The sequence below is a fragment of the Lissotriton vulgaris genome, chromosome 11, assembly GCF_964263255.1.
Source record: "Lissotriton vulgaris chromosome 11, aLisVul1.2, whole genome shotgun sequence".
NCBI classification, from domain to species: domain Eukaryota; kingdom Metazoa; phylum Chordata; class Amphibia; order Caudata; family Salamandridae; genus Lissotriton; species Lissotriton vulgaris.
The window spans coordinates 1,111,922,110-1,111,941,628 of NC_141699.1; the positions used below are offsets into that span (position 1 = coordinate 1,111,922,110).

Consider the following 19,519-nt stretch of genomic DNA (forward strand, 5'->3'; position numbering starts at 1 on the left):
TGGAAAAGTTTGATCTGTCCAATCTCACGTTTTGCAACTTTTCCTGTCACAGGCACAGTTGTTAAGAGATTAAAAAGTACTATAAGAAATACATTTTAAAACAACAGTAGCAATTATTATATATGAGTAAGCGTGTACATACCATTACAAAATAATATCTGTAAACAATATTTTTGTGAAATAAATACAAGTGAAGAAAGAAATGTGTAACTTGTGTAAACAACAGATTCATAAAAGTTGCACACCAAACATATGTAAATATTAAAACATATATGTACATGCATATCAAAGAAAAACATGTTATAACACACTGCAGCTATGTTTTGTGGTGTAAGAAATTTGTATGTTAAAAATAAAGTTGAAAAGTACTTGCAGAACATATTTAAAAATGCATACATAGAAAATATATCTTAAAAAATATGAAATTGTACTCTTTATTTATTCCCCCCAAAAAACACAGCACCAGTATCAACTACAACAAAAACAATAAAAGGGCATTTTACTTATAAAAAATGTATATATAGAGGACTCGGGTATCGCAGTACACAAAACATAAAGTTAATTCAATAACGTTAAAACACTAGAATGTAATGTATTTATTTAAAACACTTACACACTAAAAGACATACTGTACTATTCCCACTCCAATCTAAGCCACCCTTGGGACATAAAGGGGTTAGATTTACTACTTTCACTCCATTCCAAACCATTTTGAGGAAGGTGTTGGACTCTAAAGGGGACAGTAATGGCAAATGTAACCCTCTGCCGTGGCCAAGGCACACACAGGCCACCGATGTGTAATGGCTAGCAATTGTTTTCAAAATCAATCTTTAACTGATTAATATTTTATTTTCCTTTTTTCAGTGCATGTTATCCAGGAAATACGACGGCTAACATCGAGCAGACGAGGTGGGACCGTGAGCACAGTGGGAAGAGTAACACAGAAACCTACGACAGCTCAACGCTGTATCTCCTAACGTCCAGCCACCTTGTCATCAACGCTTTTGTGTTCACCAAAGGGAAGCCCTTCCGCCTGCCCTTGTACCGCAACTGTAAGTACTGGTTGGACGCGTCTGTGGGACAAAGTCGTGACCATCAAAGTTGTTGGGAAGGTGACAACACTAGTAGGGCAGGAGTTCACCTTAATAAACTAGACTAGTCACTTTGAATTTTCAGTGTTTTACATCCAAGCCGGAGAGGGATAATTGAGGCACATTGTGTCGTTTGTAACTTTGGATGACCGCACATACAATGCTCAACAAAGAAGAGAGAGCCTGCCTAGGCCCTGACATATCCTCAGGTGTCCATGAAGATGCAGTTTGACCAAAGTAAAGCTTGAGGCCAAGTTGTGGGCATTACATGGCAGTTTGTTGTCCTCATTACATGGCAGTTTGTTGTCTGCATTACATGGTACATTGAGGTGGGCATTACATGGCAGTTTGTTGTCTGCATTACATGGCACTTTGAGGTGGGCATTACATGGCAGTTTGTTGTCTGAATTAAATGGCACTTTGTTGTGGGCATTACGTGGCAGTTTGTTGTCTGCATTAAACGGCACTTTGTTGTAGGCATTAACAGGTAGTTTGTTGTAGGCATTATCTGGTAATTTGTTGTGGGCATTACATGGCACTTTGTTGTAGGCATTACCTGGAAATTTGTTGTGGGCATTACCTGGTAGTTTGTTGTGGGCATTACATGGCACTTTGTTGTGGGCATTACATGGCACTTTGTTGTGGGCATTACATGGCACTTTGTTGTGAGCATTACATGGCACTTTGTTGTGAGTGTTACATGGCACTTTGTTGTGAGTGTTACATGGCACTTGCCTGTGATACGCAACATAGACTGACTTTGTGTCGCTTGTTAGCGTTTGGCATGTGCTTTATCCCCTTCAGTGACTTTTGGCTCCCCATGTAGAAAGAATGGTTTGGGAAGCACTGAAATCTCATATATAATTTGAAGCTGACATTAAAACTTATGCTCACCGCTGCTGATGGACGGGCACTCTTAGCGCTTCCAGGGCCCTGTCCTATGGCCCTGTGGTGTGCGTCACTGTGGCCTCAGAGTGCTGATACTGCAACAGTTGGGAAGTTTTCTGAGCTGAGAACAAACATTATTTAGAGACCTTGAGAAATGTCATACTATGTAGCACCTTTCGATAAGTAAGGATGAGATAGATTTGATCTCTACCTCCAGGATGATTGACATAAGCAGATGATATGAGGGGACACCTCTAGAGGTGCTGAGTGTACGCCTAGACCGGCACTTTTCAGAGCCACTTTACGAGCCATTCTCAGATAAGACAGGTGTGGTAGTAAAGGGCACTGGCATCGATTGGAGCGGACACAAGATATAGTGAGCCCCTGCTTGCTAGAGGACCAGACCCTTTGTGGACAGAAGGACTGGACAGCTTTGGCCTTAATACTGTGTGAGCCACAGGCAGACGGGTCCCCTCGTGAGGTACCGGGGAGGCAGACAGTATGGAAAGGAGTCTTTGGATCTGAAGCACCTTTGTGTAGGCCAATGGCGGCTGCTATAATTGATTAGTGGTGGAGCAGGGGGTGGGGACGCAATCTAAAAATAATGAACATGACACTTACCTGCTGCTCTGACGCTGCTGCCTTGCTCCTCTCCTCCGATCCTGGACTCAGACTGCACAGGCTTCTAAGATGTCGAAAGGCTGGCGCTGTGAAAAGTGACGCATCGCAGTTTTTGCCCAGAGATTCGTCTCTTTTCATAAATGTGCCCTTCAGTTGGATATTTCACGAAACGGAGAGAGGGGGTGGGTGTGTGTCTGTGTGTGCATGCATGTGTGTCTAATTGTGGGTGGGTGTGGTGGTACGTGCAAGCATATGTGCCCATCTTCCCGGATGGCCATGGCTGTAAATGTTTAGGTTTTGCGCTGCCCCCAGAGTGGCACCCAGCCTATCTCACCACGTGGGTCACATCACAGTCGTGGCTGGCTGACCTGCAGAGAGGCACTAAAAATATGATCCCATTAATCAAAAAGAGAGACATTGTTCGCAGCTTCATGAGCTGTCCAGATCTTTCATGTTCCATGGACCCTGTTCTGATGTGTTGATTGTGTTCTTCCAGACTTCTTTGTAACCGTGCTGGCCATTGAGGTCGCCATGACCGTCTTCTTCATTTTCGCGGACATTCGTGGTCTCTACAGATCACTTGAGGTATGTATGGCGAACGTATATGACAAAGACTTAAATGTTAATAATGTTTTACCCCAGAAGAGTGAAGTGTACACGTGCTGTGGTGGAGGGTGGCTCCTGTAAGCACACAAGCCACAGTAAGGTAGCATGTCGACGGGGTGCGGAGAGGAAAGAGGCCTGAGGTATAGGGTCCTCCCTCCAGCCTCACCCCCCCCCCACCAGTAGATCGCTCTGCCTCCTGTACACCTGAACTGTTGATTACACAAGTGTATTATAGTAAATTATGCAGGAATAATAAAACATTATCTTTTTAGGTCTGGCTTGGCACTGTGCTGTCAGACAAGTTCATGTCAACACAACACTATATACTGGGGACCTTGAGTCAGCCCGCTTCAGCCACCCACTTTTTTGGATAAGCGCCCTTCAACTATTTAAAAAATGCTGTGCCCATCACTTTTTTTGATGAACCCTACAAAGATATGTCTTCCACCTCATTCTCCTTGGGGTCGGGGATGCGCACCCTGCGTCCTTGTAAGGTCCTGACATGTTTCATTTATTTTATTTATTTTAAGAGTTTTATATAGCGCTGGCTAGACCCGGAGGTATCAGAGCGCTTTACATGAGGTTCCACAAAATTACAAGATTACATCAGTTCCAATTTACATCAGTTGCTAGACAAACAATTACAAGAGCATAGAAAACGAGATAATTGAAGTGTAGAGGGGGAGGGGATAAGGGTAATAGGGTGGGAGGGAGATATGGCAGAAAGACGAAGGAAAGTCTGCCCAAAGTCCGGATGCGTAGGTGACGGTTGAGGGGGGAAGACCCAAAACCCATCTCCTCTATAGCTATCAGGTAGCTCCTTCGGGCTTTGGCCAAATAGCTCGGACTCAATGGGAAGCATTTAAAGAACATGGAGGGCAAAATAAATGGAGCGTAAAGGGGAGGGGACAGGGAAGGTGAGAAAGGGAGGATAGGGGAAGAGATAACAAGGAGAGAAGAAATGAAGTCTGTCTAAAGGCCGACTGGGTAGGTGACGACCAAGGAGGGAATCCACGGCCCATCTCCCCTATAGCTAAACCAGGTAGCTCCATCAGGCACTGTCAAAATACTTCAGTCTCAATACATTGAGAGAGGAGAGAAGTAGAGATATAAATAGAGGGAGGATGTGGGAAGAGACAACAGGAGAGACGAGAGGAAGCCTCTCTAAAGATCGACCTAAGCCTCTCTAAAGATCGACTGGGTAGGTGACGTCCAAGGAGGGAATCTCCGACCTGTCTCCCCTATAGCTAAACCAGGTAGCTCCATCGGGCATCAGACAAAATAGCTAGCTCTCAAATGATGCAGGAAAAATTCCCAGGTAAACAGGGTGGGGACTAGGGCCAGGACATGTGAGGGCAGAGGTCAGTAGCAGGAAAGTGGAGAGGAGTAGAATGGGGAGGGGTAGGGGGTAGGTAGTTCGGTAAAAGTTACATGGTTACAAACAGTTACTGGAGCATGGTGATGCATACTCAAAAAAGACAAACAAATAACAATGTTACAAAGGTACATGATACAAGATGAATGTGGCATGGAACGAAGAGGGGTGAGGTAAGGGATCAGAGGTAGGGGTAGAGACGAGGAGAACTAAGTCCAAGGTCCGGCTGGGTAGGTGACGGCCAAGGGGATGACCCAGAGTCGATCTCCTCTATAGCTGTCTAGGCAGCTCCACCGGACATCGGCCTTGTTGATCAGTCTCTTTGCGCTTAGGAGTTCGTGTAAAACTTAGTTTGTGGGGGAGGCTCAGGCTCACTTATTTCTTGCGTTCTCTGCTGTGTGATTGGGTAGTGAGTTGATTATTCAAATTTCGCCGAGGGCACTTAGCTGATCCCCCTATCCGGCGGAAGAATTACGGGCATCATCTTGAGGTCAGGCGTAGTCCTGGTGCCAGTCTCTCATGAGTTATTTAAAGGCAACTCGGAAGGAGACACCATCCAGCTTCGCGCTGTGGAACCGGGCGGGGGGGGGGGGGGCGCTCACCTCAATCCTGGGCAACAAGTGTCTCAAAGGTCCAAGGAAACTCTCAGGCATGTCCGCTGCGGCCGCCGGGAGCTCTCCGCACGCAGCCATCGGACCACAAAAGTGGCGGGAAAATCACATCATGTCAGGATCGATCAGGGTGCAGGTCTGATGGACAGGACTCCGTCTAATACTGTGTAACAGAATAAAACCCGTTGCGGGTACCCATCAGGGAAGTGGGAAGGCAGGCTCCCAGGATTCAGCTTCAGATGTCGCAGCCCAGCTCAGAAAATATCCCAGGCGCCATCTTGAGGTGAGGCTTCGATGCCCAGAGACCTGTGGTGGCTGTCAACACAATGGTTCAGTTGCTGATACCTCATCAGATGCTTGTGTCCTTAGCTCCTCTCAGGATTCACAGTAGCCGCCTGGACAAAGGGAACAGATGTTCCTGCATTCAGTGGGGTTTGTTTTCCAAAAATCTGGCTCCTCAGATGCTCTCCAGAGCATCTAAGGGCCTGAGGGTCAATGGACAATCTGCACAAAGACAGCAAACCTCCCCCCATCTCAAGACCTTTGCGACAACCTCGCCACCTTCTTCCACCGCAAGATCAGGGAGATCTACGAGAGCTGCGCAACCCAAGACTCACCCACCCCACCCGCAACCACCACACCCAATGGCTCCAGCTCCCAGCAGACCTTGACCAACTGGACTACCCTTACCTGTGACAACACCTTCAGGATCATGAAGAGCATCCTCTCTGGAGCCCCCTGGGATCCGTGCCATAACCACATCTTCAACAGAGCCAGCACCTGCATTGCACCTGAACTCTACCGCACAATCAACTGCTCCATTGAGTCTGCAACCTTCCCGGATGACTGGAAGCATGCAGAGATCAACCCACTGCTGACAAAACCTTCTGACCCAACGGACCTCAAGAACTATAGACCTATCTCTCTGCTCCCCTTCCTAGCCAAAGTCATTGAGACAGCCATCAACGCTCAAGTTTCTGAGTTTATTGAAATAAACAACATACTGGACCTCTCTGAATTGGACTTCAGGAACAACCACAACACATAGACCACTCTCCTCGCCGCTACAGACGACAACCTTACCTTCCTCAATTGAGGCACGAATGGAGCACTCATCCTCTTGGACCTCTCAGCTGCCTTAGACACTGTCTCTCACCACACCCTCTGGGCAAGCCTCCATGACGCCGGCATCCATGACAAAGCCCTAGAATGGATCCGTTCCTTCCTCACCGGCTGAACGCAGAGAGTCAGACTTTCACCGTTCAACTGAGAACCTACAGAGATCAGCTGCGAAGTGCCTCAGGGTTCTTCCCTGAGCCCAACCCTCTTCAACATCTGCATGGCCCCGCTCACAGACCTTGTCAGAAGACATGGATCAACACTGTATCCTACGCTGATTACAACCAGCTGATTCTCTCCCTCTCACAGATGAACCCGCAGCTGCCAAGAGCAACTTCCACAACGGGATAAAGGCAGACGCCACCTGGATGAAGGACAGCTGCCTCAAGCTTAACTCCGACAAGACCGAAGTCCTCATCCTGGGCTCACCCTCCCTGTGCCTGGGATGGCTCTTGGTGGCCCAAAGCACTCTGATTCCCCCCCACACCCACAAAGCACTCACAAAACCTCTACGTCATCCTGGACTCCTGGCTCCCAAGGAACCGCCAAATCAACGCCGTTTTGTCCTCCTGCTTCCACTAGCTCTGCCGCCTTCGAAAGATCTTGAAGTGGATTCCTGCTGAGTGCAGGACAATGGTCACCCATGCGCTCATGCGCTCATCAGCAGCAGACTCGCCTACAGCAATGAACTCGATGCTGGCACCACCCAAAAACTCAAATAAACCACTCCAGACCGTTCAGAACACCTCCGTCAGAATCATCCTGAACATTCCATGCCACAACCACATCACCGGCCACCTGAGGGATCTTCACTGGCTACCTGTCAACAAAAGAATCCCCTTCAAGCTTCTCACCCATGCCTGCAAAGCTCTCCACAACTCAGGACGTGCATACCTCACCACCGCTTCTCCTTCTACACTCCCACAAGACATCTCTGCTCTGCCCAGGTGGCCCTGGCCACCGTCCCACGGATCCGCAGGACCAAAGCCGGAAGAAGATCCTACTCCTACCTCGCTGCGAAGACCTGGAAATCCCTGCCTCTGCCCCTCAGGCAATCACCATCAATGCCGCAAATGAGGAGCCTCAAGGCCTGGCTCTTCGACTAAACTGCAGATCCACCCCACCCCCCACTCAGTGCCTTGAGACCCTCTCATGGAGTAGTCTCACTTTATAAGATCACTGATTTATTGATTGATTGATGGTTATGTCTTCCAAATTAATGAAAAATTAACCTTTCACCTTAAATACGTTTTATTCAGTAGTTTGAAAGGGTTTTGTGTGTTTTTTAAATAATACACCTAGGGCTGAAGAAGGATTGCATCTAGCACCCTGAGGCACCTTATCCTCCGTTGGATTGAGGCGGGCCTGGTGGTAACGGATTGGTTAATGGACATGTCCCCTAGCCACTGTGATAGGCCGAGAAGAAAATGAGCCAAAGAGGGTGGGGCTTTGACCACGCACACTCTTACTTGAAGCCACGGTGCATGTGTAGCTGCAGAGGGAGAGGGTGGGGCAGTGACCACGCCCACTCTCACAGGAAGCCACCATGCATTGGGAGAGGGTGGGGCAGTGACCACGCCCACTCTTACATGAAGCCACCATGCATTGGTAGCTGCAGAGGGAGAGGGTAGGGCAGTGACCACACCCACTCTCTCATGAAGCCACCATGCATTGGTAGCTGCAGAGGAAGTTTATTATAAGCTTCTGGGGGGTCTTTAGGGAGGGCTCGGGCTCCACTTCTTTCTTCAGGAGGCTTCAGAAGAAACATCTACATGTATCATGCCTCCCACCACATGACCCGTTCCCACAATGCCCCAGTAAAGCCTACACTGTCTGTGTCTACGATGGACACTGCAGGTTTTAGGGCCTCAGTCCTGCACATATTGGTCACCTTACGTCATGACGCAGAAAATACTCACCGAGTTTTCCTGAAGTGCCCCAGTAAACACACATTGTAAATACACAGGCACAGAGACACAGGCACATAGACATCACCACAAGGACACAGACACAAAGAGATACACCCACAGACACAGAAATACAAGCACAGGCACAGAGACACGAGCACAAACATAGACACACAGACACCGGCAAAGAGACAAACTGCTGCCTATAGGGGCACATTTACCACACGTTCAGGGTAGGAGTGCACTGTATTTAACATCATAAGGCCCAGTCCTGTCCTTTCCTTGCTCTGGTGCACTTTTTGCAGCCTGGTTCCAAAGCAGGCTCCCTTGTGTCAGGGTACAGGGGCGCCTGCATTGTAGGCAGGATTGTTTTTGTGCAGGAAGGGACACCTTCCTGCACAACAACCAAGGGGCTCCTTCCTGCACAACAACCAAGGGGCACCTTTCTGCACAACAAGCAAGGGGCCCCTTCCTGCACAACAACCAAGGGGCCCCTTCCTGCACAACAACCTTGGGGCACCTTCCTGCACAACAACCAAGGGGCCCTTTCCTGCACAACAACCTAGGGGCACCTTCCTGCACAACAACCAAGGGGCCCCTTCCTGCACAACAACCAAGGGGCCCCTTCCTGCACAACAACCAAGGGGCTCCTTCCTGCTCAACAACCAAGGGGCACCTTCCTGCACAACAACCAAGGGGCCCCTTCCTGCACAACAACCAAGGGGCTCCTTCCTGCTCAACAACCAAGGGGCTCCTTCCTGCTCAACAACCAAGGGGCACCTTCCTGCACAACAACCAAGGGGCTCCTTCCTGCACAACAACCAAGGGGCACCTTTCTGCACAACAAGCAAGGGGCCCCTTCCTGCACAACAACCAAGGGGCCCCTTCCTGCACAACAACCTAGGGGCACCTTCCTGCACAACAACCAAGGGGCCCCTTCCTGCACAACAACCAAGGGGCACCTTCCTGCACAACAACCAAGGGGCACCTTCCGGCACAACAACCAAGGGGCCCCTTCCTGCACAACAACCAAGGGGCACCTTCCGGCACCAAAACAATCCTTCGAGGAGTTGTCCTCTTTCTATGTGTGCTGCAGAATGCCGGGACAGGATGCGCCCGCTGCGCTGTTCTTCCTCTACGCGCATCAATATATCAGGATCACTATGGGAAGAGCAGCGCAAGGTGCAGTGTGTAATCACTGGGAGGCAGAAAGAAAGCCGTACACAAACCAAACCAAGTAAGAAGGTAACCGCAACAACACAACCTCCCACTGAGACTGACAAACTACAGTAAAGGAAGCAGTGGGGCAAGCTTCCCTCTCTAGGCAAAGTAAGCACAGCACAGTGTAGGCAGCAACGTGCAAGCTTCACTCTGATGCAAGTCAAGCAAGCACAGTACAGGCCGCAGCAAGCACAGTACAGGCAGCAGCAAGCACAGTACAGGCCGCAGCAAGCACAGTACAGGCCGCAGCAAGCACAGTACAGGCCGCAGCAAGCACAGTACAGGCCGCAGCAAGCACAGTACAGGCCGCAGCAAGCACAGAGCAGGCCGCAGCAAGCACAGTACAGGCCGCAGCAAGCGCAGTACAGGCCGCAGCAAGCACAGTACAGGCCGCAGCAAGCACAGAGCAGGCCGCAGCAAGCACAGTACAGGCCGCAGCAAGCACAGTACAGGCCGCAGCAAGCACAGAGCAGGCCGCAGCAAGCACAGTGCAGGCCGCAGCAAGCACAGTGCAGGCAGCAGCAAGCACAGAGCAGGCCGCAGCAAGCACAGAGCAGGCCGCAGCAAGCACAGTACAGGCCGCAGCAAGCACAGTACAGGCCGCAGCAAGCACAGAGCAGGCAGCAGCAAGCACAGTGCAGGCAGCAGCAAGCACAGTACAGGCAGCAGCAAGCACAGTACAGGCAGCAGCAGTGCAATCTTCACTCTTCACAATTGTACCACGTTGTGACGAAACATGTGTCGGCTGGTCTTTTGTTTCTGTATTAATCTGGATTGATATAAAAATCCCTGTTAAGATATTCCTGATGTCGACCTTCATAATTTCTGCAAGAAAAGTTCTTTGAAGTTTGTTTTTTACACTAAAACCTTCACCCATATACGTGTGCACAGGACTTGGTTCTATATTCCTTCTGTGTGTTGCTTATTTCACGTGCACTTTGCTTGGTGCTGAATATCCCTTCACTAGCAATGAATGAATTAATGAACATATATGTTAATGCTTGCATCCTACCCATGTAATGTGTGCTTCCCCTCTGCCTCCCCAGCTCGTCTGTCTCCCGGTGCTGTGGCGGGTGCACATCTTCGTCCTGCTGGTCGTCTGCTTTGTCGTGCTGTCTTTTGTGGAGGTAAGAATATTATCAGCAAATTAAAGACTAACAACAAAGAGCTCATAGCATAAGGAATTAAATCAGAAATATATTCCATAAAAGTGAATGATTCATTTTGAGTAACTGGGTAGATTAATAGTTTTGGTTCCAGACTTACCCCTGGTGAGGCCTTTCTGGAAGGATCAATCAATCAGTCAATCGGGGTTTTGTAGAGCGCACTACTCACCTCTAAGTGTCTCAAGGCGCTGGGGGGAGTTCGGGCAGCTCCGGGGTCATCAGCAAAGCCAGGTCTTGAGGTCTTTTCAGAAAGCTTGCAGTGTAGGGCTTTGTCGGATGCTAAGGGGAAGTTTGTTCCGGTCTTGGCCGCGATGTAGGAGAAGGGTCTGCTACCCCACATTCTGGCTCTGTGGATGCGGGGGATTTCAACAAGGGCTAGTTCTGCAGAGCGGACGTTTCTCTTGGAGGCATGGAAGGAGATTCTTTCATTGAGGTATTGGGGTCCGGCATTGTGGGGGGCTTTGTAGACAAGTGTGAGCAGCTTGAAGGTTATTCTTTTCAACGGGGAACCAGTGGAGGTCTCAGAGGTGATGTGGTTGTGTCATCGGATGCTGTGTACGATTCTGGCTGCAGCGTTCTGGACGGTCTGGAGTTTGTGAAGGAGAGATTTGTTGATTCTGGCGTAGAGAGCATTTTCATAGTCTAGCCTACTGATGATGAGTGCATGGGTAAAGGTCTTCCTGGACTCAGGGGGATCCATTTGATGGTTTTGCGGAGTATGCAGAGGGTGTTGAAGCATGTGGAGGATATGGCGTTGATCTGTCGTTTCATGGTGAGTGTGGAGTCGAGTATGATGCCAAGGTTGCAGGCATGGTCTGTGGGGGTGGGAAGGCTTCTGAGGGCGCGGGGTCACCAGGTGTCAGCCCATGCAGTATGGGTGGATCTGAAGATGAGGACTCCAGTTTTCTCTGAGTTGAGCTTCAGTTAGCTGCGGCTCATCCAGGATATGATGTCCTTCATTTCTTCTTGGAAACTGAGCCTGGTGATGTTGGGTTCCTTTGTGAGGGAGAGGATGAGATGGGTTTTGTCAGTGTAGGACACTATACTGAGTCCATATTTTGTGACGATGGTTGTAAGGGGGGCCATGTAAATATTGAAGAGTGTAGGGCTTAGGGAGGATCCTTGGAGTACTCCACATGTGATCTCAGTGGGTTCGGAGAGGAAGGGCAGGAGTCTTATTCTTTGTGTTCTGCCGGAGTGGAAGGAGCAGATCCAGTCTAAGGCGGTTCCCTGTATGCCGGCGTTGTGGAGTCTGCAGCCTAGTGTGCAGTGGAAGATGGTATTGCAGGCTGCTGAGAGTTCTAGTAGGATGAGGGCTGCAGTGTGGCCTTGATCGAGGAGGGTGCGCATGTCGTCCGTGGCGGCTAGTAGGGAGGTCTAGGTGTTGTGGTTGCTGCAAAATCCAGATTGGGATGAGTGAAGGATCTTGTTGGTTTCTATGAAGTGCACTAGCTGGGTGTTGACGATTTTCTTTGTTACTTTGGCCTCGAAAGGGAGGAGAGAAATGGGCCTCTAGTTCTTGCGGAGGGCTTCTTGAGGAGGGGTTTGACTTCCACATGTTTCCGTTCATCAGAGAACGTGCCAGTTTCGAGAGTGCAGTTGATCGTCTGTTATAGTTCTGGTGTGATGGCAGAGGCAGCCATGCGTAAGATATGCAGTGGGCAGGGGCCAGTGGGTGCTCTGGAGTGGCTGCTCTTCATAGGCTTTATGGTGTCTTCTGTGGTGACAGGGTCCAGGTGAGGAGGGTCGGCTGGGTGGCGTTGCTAGAGGGAGATGTACGGTTGGTGCCTTGGTCTTGGTTGGCGAAGTTGTAATTTAGTGTCCTGAAGGAGAGTGAAATGGCTTGCTTGCATTTTCCCTCTTGGCACTCTGATACTTCTTAGGAATTTGCCTACAAGGTTTTGTGGAGGTGACACATATCACCTGATAAACTATTTTCACCCCCCACAACACCAGTACATGTTTGCATGAGAACCATCCTACAAATAGTAGTTGAAGATGAATACACCACTTGTGTGCCCCCTGTGCCTGCATCTGGTACCTCAGGATGTCCTTTGCCCCTGAGCTCCATGTTTTACAAATCAACCACTGCCCACCTCCCACCCTCTGACAACTACTGTCCAGGTCCCACCCTCTGACAACCACTTCCCATACTCTGACAACCACTACCCACCTCCTATCCTTTGACAACGACTGCCCACCTCTTACCCTCTGACAATAACCACCCACTCCTGTCCTCTGACAACCACTGCCCACCTCCTGGCCTCTGATAACCACTTCCCATCCTCTGACACCCACTGCCCACCTCCTATCCCCTGACACCCACTGCCCACCTCCAATCCTCTGACAACCACTGCCCACATCCTGCTCCTCTGACTACCACTGCCGACCTCCAATCCTCTGAGAACCACTACCCACCTCTTTACCCTCAGACAACCACTTCCCACACTCTCACAACTGTCCACCTCCCACCCTAACACTACCACCGCCCACCTCCTATCCTCTGACACCCACTGCCCACCTCCTACCCTCTGACAACTGCTGCCCAACTCCTATCCTATTACATGCACGGGCCACCTCCTATCCTCTGACAACCACTGTCCACCTCCTATCCTCTGACAACCACTGCCCATGCCCCATCCCCCGACACCCACTGCCCACCTCCAACCCTCTGACAACCACTGTCAACTTCCTATCCTCTGACAATCACTGTCCACTTCCTATCCTCTGATAACTGCCTAACTCACACCCTAAGGCAACCACAGCCCACCTCCTATCCTCAGACAACCACTGCACACCTCCTATGCTCTGACAACCACTTCCCACCTCGTATCCTCAGACAACCACTGCCCACCTTCCACCCTCTGAAACCTACTGCCCACCTCCTATCCCCTGACACCCACTGCCCACCTCCAATTCTCTGACAACCACTATCAACATCCTACCCCTCTAAAACCATGGCCCACATCCTGCACCTCTGACTACCACTGCCAACCTCCTATCCTCTTAGAACCACTACCCACCTCTTTACCCTCAGACACCCACTTCCCACTTCCTATACTCTCACAACTGTCCACCTAACACCCTAAGACTACCAACCGCTGCTCAACTCCTATCCTATTACATACACAGCCCACCTCCTATCCTCAGACAACCACTGCCCACCTCCTATGCTCTGACAACCACTTCCCACCTCATATCCTCAGACAACCACTGCCCACCTTCCACCCTCTGAAACCCACTGCCCACCTCCTATACTCTGACAACCACTTCCCACCTCCTATCCTCTGGCACCCACTGCCCACCTCCCACCTTCTGACACCCACCTTCGGCTCCCACCCTCTGACATCCACTGCTCACCTCCTGTCCTCTGAGAACCACTGCCCAGCTCCTCCCCTATGTCTGACGATAGGATGTGGGAAGTTGTTGTCAGAGGATAGAAGGTGGGCAGTGCTTGTCTGAGGATATGCGGTGGGAAGAGGTTGTCAACCACTGCCGACTTCCAATTTTGTGACACCCACTTCCCACCTCCAACCCTCTGACGTCCACTGCCCATCTCCTTCTCTCTAACAACCACTGCCCAAACCCTACCCTCCGACACCTACTGCCCACTTCCTATCCTGTGACAACCGCTGCCCCTCCTATCCTCTGATGACCCCCGCTGCCCACCTCCCATCCTCTGACAACCGCTGCCCACCTCCCATCCTCTGACCACCGCTGCACACTTCCCATCCTCGGTCAGGATAGGAGGTGGGCAGTGGTTGTCACTCACTACCTACCTCCTATCCTCTGACACCCACAGCTCATCTTCTTCCCTCTAACAACCACTGCCATATCATACACTCTGACACCTACTGCCCACTTCCTATTCTCTGACACCCACTGCAGATGGTTCACAAATGATCATTTCCCTGATCTACAGATGGTCTTTCCTACCCCAGGCTTCTCTTACCTGCATCTCATAGGCTACCTTGAGGGTCGCCCTTCACTCTGCTTCAACCAATGTCCATACAGTGTGGCAAATAGTTATCACAAGTCTGTGATCTGATAGTGTGCCAACAAATGGGGGACCACTACCAGCAGTTAAATTAGAAGTGCTCCTGATTTGATGCGATTTTTCTCCCAGGCTGTCAGGGTAGAGTGTTTTGATTCTGCACAAGACAGCAGGCTTGAAGATGTTGCAGGTGACAACGGTAAGACAACCGAATCCTTAAATTGGGAAGAAAGTTTAGAACCATTTTCTGTACATCCTGTTTACTCACAGTTTAGATGAGGGTGAAGAACAGAGAGGGGGTGGATGAGACTTGTTCCATTTTCCACCAAGTCCAGTCCCCGCCCACAGCTGGGATATCTGAATAGATCCCTAGGTGAGAATGTGGTGGAGAGCAGAGGAGAGTCACAGGGACATTGTATGGATCTGGGTGTCCTGCAGGGGGTAGTGGTGAAGGGTCCATTTTGAGACCAGTCTTGTTTTAGTGTTCATATGGTCATTATTTTCTGGACAGCTACAGCATCACAAATCTATGTTGTAATTGCCTTAAGCTGCTTCCTGCGTTCAGATCATTAGAGCTGAGACCACTAAAGAGTTTCAACAAGAGACGCTCTATCTACCATATCACAATGTGTCCTCTTTGCAGGATGTGATCCTTGACAACCGGAAACTCTGGCAGTGGCTGAAAAGGGTTTTCAGGGTGAAGCCAGGCAGTAACTACAAAAAGATGCGCATTTCCTTGGAAGCCGATCCTGAGTGGCCCCCGGTGAAGACAGTAGAGTATGCAGACCCCAGCAGCAAGGACGTCAACTGCAACATGGAATTCCACAGCAACCCTGTCTTTGACAACGACGAGACAACCAAAGCCCGAGGGTGGAACCAACAACCAAAGCCTGAGGCTTGAACAATCACCACCACCACCAAACAACCAAAACCTGAGGCTGGAACCACCACCACCACCACCCAACAACCAAAGCCTGAGGCTGGAACCACCACCTAAAGCCTGAGGCTGGAACCATCACCACCAACACCTAAAAACCAAAGCCTGAGGCTGGAACCACCACCAACCAACAACCAAAGCCTGAGACTGGAACCACCACCCAGCAACCAAAGCCCAAGGCTGAATCCACCACCCAGCAACCAAAGCCCAAAGCTGAAACCACCACCCAGCAACCAAAGCCCAGGCTGGAACCAGCAACAAAAGCCCGAGGCTGGAACCACCACCCAGCAACCAAAGCCCAGGTTGGAACCAGCAACAAAAGCCCGAGGCTGGAACCACCACCCAGCAACCAAAGCCCAGGCTGGAACCAGCAACAAAAGCCCAAGCCTGGAACCACCACCCAGCAACCAAAGCCCAAGCTGGAACCAGCAACAAAAGACCAAGGCTGAAACCACCATCCAACAACCAAAGCCCAAGGCTGAATCCACCACCCAACAACCATAGCCCAAGGCTGAAACCACCACCCAGCAATCAAAGCCCAAGGCTGGAACCACCACCCAGCAACCAAAGCCCAAGGCTGAATCCTCCACCCAGCAACCAAAGCCTAAGGCTGGAACCACCACCCAACAACCAAAGCCCAAGGCTGGAACCACCCAACAACCAAAGCTCAAGGCTGTATCCACCACCCAACAACCAAAGCCCAAGGCTGAAACCACCACCCAGCAACCAAAGCCCAGTCTGGAACCAGCAACAAAAGCCCGAGGCTGGAACCACCACCCAGCAACCAAAGCTCAGGCTGGAACCAGCAACAAAAGCCCAAGCCTGGAACCACCACCCAGCAACCAAAGCCCAGGCTGAAACCAGCAACAAAAGCCCAAGGCTGGAACCACCATCCAACAACCAAAGCCCAAGGCTGAATCCACCACCCAACAACCAAAGCCCAAGGCTGAAACCACCACCCAGCAACCAAAGCCCAAGGCTGGAACCACCACCCAGCAACCAAAGCCCAAGGCTGAATCCTCCACCCAGCAACCAAAGCCTAAGGCTGGAACCACCACCACCCAACAACCAAAGCCCAAGGCTGGAACCACCACCCAACAACCAAAGCTCAAGGCTGGAACCACCACCCAACAACCAAAGCCCAAGGCTGAAACCACCACCCAGCAACCAAAGCCAAAGGCTGGAACCACCAACCAACAACCAAAGCCCAAGGCTAAAACCACCACCCAGCAACCAAAGCCCAAGGCTGGAACCACCAACCAACAACCAAAGCCCAGACTGGAACCAACAACCAAAAGCCCAGGCTGCAACCAGCAACAAAAGCCAGAGGCTGGAACCACCACCCAACAACCAAAGCCTGTGGCTGAAACCACCACCCAACAACCAAAGCCCAAGGTTGGAACCGCCACCTAACTACAAACCCACAGTGTAAGAGTGTGCTGCCTGCATTGTAACACAAGCTACATGGTGGACACTTTTTTGTTTTGATGACTGTTGAAGGAGTAAACAACAAATGCGATGCAGCAATACAGACCTTTGCACAGACAGAATATAGTTTGCCCTGCACATGTATTGTAAATAAGATTTACTATTTTATTCTTGTACATTACAGTGGGCTCATAGATGAAACCAAGAGTTTTTAAAGTAGGATTGAAGGAATAATTTTAATATTCAATTTGAATCAGAATTTTACATAATGTTTTATTATTATTTATCTTTAATCTGAGTTAGGTAAAACTCCTCTGTCTCTAGACGTTAACAGGATTTTTACTAACCCAGGGATATGTTCAACACTGTGTCATCTGTGAATCTTGGGCACAAGTCATCATCTGGTATATTGAGTTCTGTTTCTGTGATTTTTGAATCCACTGAGAAGGGAGAACTTTGCTTCACAGAAACAGTTTCCTGTTTGTATTTCACCAGTGATTGATGGCCTGAGCTCTGCAAGCTGGTGCTTCTGTTTTATGAATTTCTCATTTTGTCAGACCGGCCACCATCATCTGAAGATAATTAAAAAATGTCTAAACACACATTGACTGGATTTGTGCGACTAACCAGGCTACGGTGGGGAGATGAAGGCAGTGGCCCTGGTCCTGACAATAACGTAATATCTCAGGTGAAATGATTGAATACTCATGTGAAAGGGCCAGTGCCGTCACTAGTCCATTAAGAAGCATAACCCTGGGACTGGTGGGATTTCATTGACCAGTGGACTTCCGCAATGGTGCAAACATGAAATTATCTTCATTGACCAGTCGACTACCATAATGGTGCTTGCGTAAAATCAAGTGGTAAAGTGTCTCAATGCTGTGGGGGTCCTACATTTTGTCTCCTTGGTCAAGCACTCGTTGTGTTTTGTCGCTACAATAAAGTTGTGATGGGCATGTTGATACAGCCTTCTTTAGTTGACCAAACTAGTACTGTGGCCACGCATTAGTAGCTGTAGACACCACGATGACCTACTGTAGTGGAACTGCTGGAAGTTTCTCTCTGTTTAAACTCTCCTGCATTAACTTGACCTTCTTTACCCAGTGCTCTACACTGTCCAGCACCCACACCATTCTCTTCCCACGGGATCTGCCTTACACTGTTCTCTTGCCACTGGATCTGCGCCACACCGTTCTCTTCCCACAGGATCTGCGTCACACCGTTCTCTTCCCACGGGATCTGCGTCACACTGTTCTCTTCCCACGGGATCTGCGTCACACAGGTCTCTTCCCATGGGATCTGCGTCACACCGTTCTCTTCCCACGGGATCTGCGTCACACCATTCTCTTCCCATGGGATCTGCGTCACACCGTTCTCTTCCCATGAGATCTGCATCACACCGTTCTCTTCCCACGGGATCTGTGTCGCACCATTCTCTTCCCACTGGATCTGTGTCACACTGTTCTCTTCCCACGGGATCTGCATCACACCGTTCTTTTCCCACGGGATCTGCGTCGCACCATTCTCTTCCCACTGGATCTGTGTCACACCGTTCTCTTCCCACGGGATCTGCATCACATCGTTCTCTTCCCACAGGATCTGTCTCACTTCATTCTCTTCCCACGGGATCTGCCTCACACCGTTCTCTTCCCACGGGATCTGCCTCACACCGTTCTCTTTCCACTGGATCTGCGTCACACCGTTCTTTTCCCACAGGATGTGCGTCACACCGTTCTCTTCCCACAGGATCTGCGTCACACCGTTCCCTTCCCACAGGATCTGCGTCACACTGTTCTCTTTCCACGGGATCTGCGTCACACTGTTCTCTTCCCACGGGATCTGCGTCACACAGTTCTCTTCCCACGGGATCTGCGTCACACTGTTCTCTACCCACCGGATCGGGGTCACACCGTTCTCTTCCCATGGGATCTGCGTCACACCGATCTCTTCCCATGAGATCTGCGTCACACCGTTCTCTTCCCACGGGATCTGCGTCACACCGTTCTCTTCCCACGGGATCTGCGTCACACCGTTCTCTTCCCATGAGATCTGCGTCACACCGTTCTCTTCCCATGAGATCTGCGTCACACCATTCTCTTCCCACGGGATCTGCGTCACACTGTTCTCTTCCCACGGGATCTGCGTCGCACCGTTCTCCTCCCACTGGATCTGTGTCACACCGTTCTCTTCCCACGGGATCTGCATCACACCGTTCTCTTCCCACAGGATCTGTCTCACTTCATTCTCTTCCCACGGGATCTGCCTCACACCGTTCTCTTCCCACGGGATCTGCCTCACACTGTTATCTTCCCACTGGATCTTCCTCACACTGTTCTCTTCCCACGGGATCTGCGTCACACCGTTCTCTTCCCACGGGATCTGCGTCACACCGTTCTCTTCCCACAGGATGTGCGTCACACCGTTCTCTTCCCACAGGATGTGCGTCACACCGTTCTCTTCCCACTGGATCTGCGTCACACCGTTCTCTTCCCACAGGATGCGCGTCACACTTTTCTCTTCCCACAGGGTCTGCGTCACACTGTTCTCTTCCCACG

General features: G+C 50.3%; 1 protein-coding gene across 1 annotated transcript in view; it reads left to right on the forward strand.

The window, feature by feature from the left end:
* The window catches only part of LOC147684264 (putative cation-transporting ATPase 13A4), a 164,019-nt gene extending 146,095 nt beyond the window's left edge, over nucleotides 1-17,924 (forward strand). Inside the window, exons 27-31 of the mRNA XM_086944658.1 lie at nucleotides 865-1,052; nucleotides 3,097-3,185; nucleotides 10,486-10,566; nucleotides 15,243-16,096; nucleotides 16,500-17,924. Coding sequence (XP_086800784.1) covers nucleotides 865-1,052; nucleotides 3,097-3,185; nucleotides 10,486-10,566; nucleotides 15,243-15,500 — 616 coding nt within the window. The 3' untranslated portion in view covers nucleotides 15,501-16,096; nucleotides 16,500-17,924. The remainder of the gene's footprint in view (nucleotides 1-864; nucleotides 1,053-3,096; nucleotides 3,186-10,485; nucleotides 10,567-15,242; nucleotides 16,097-16,499) is intronic.
* The last annotated feature ends 1,595 nt before the right edge of the window (nucleotides 17,925-19,519 follow it).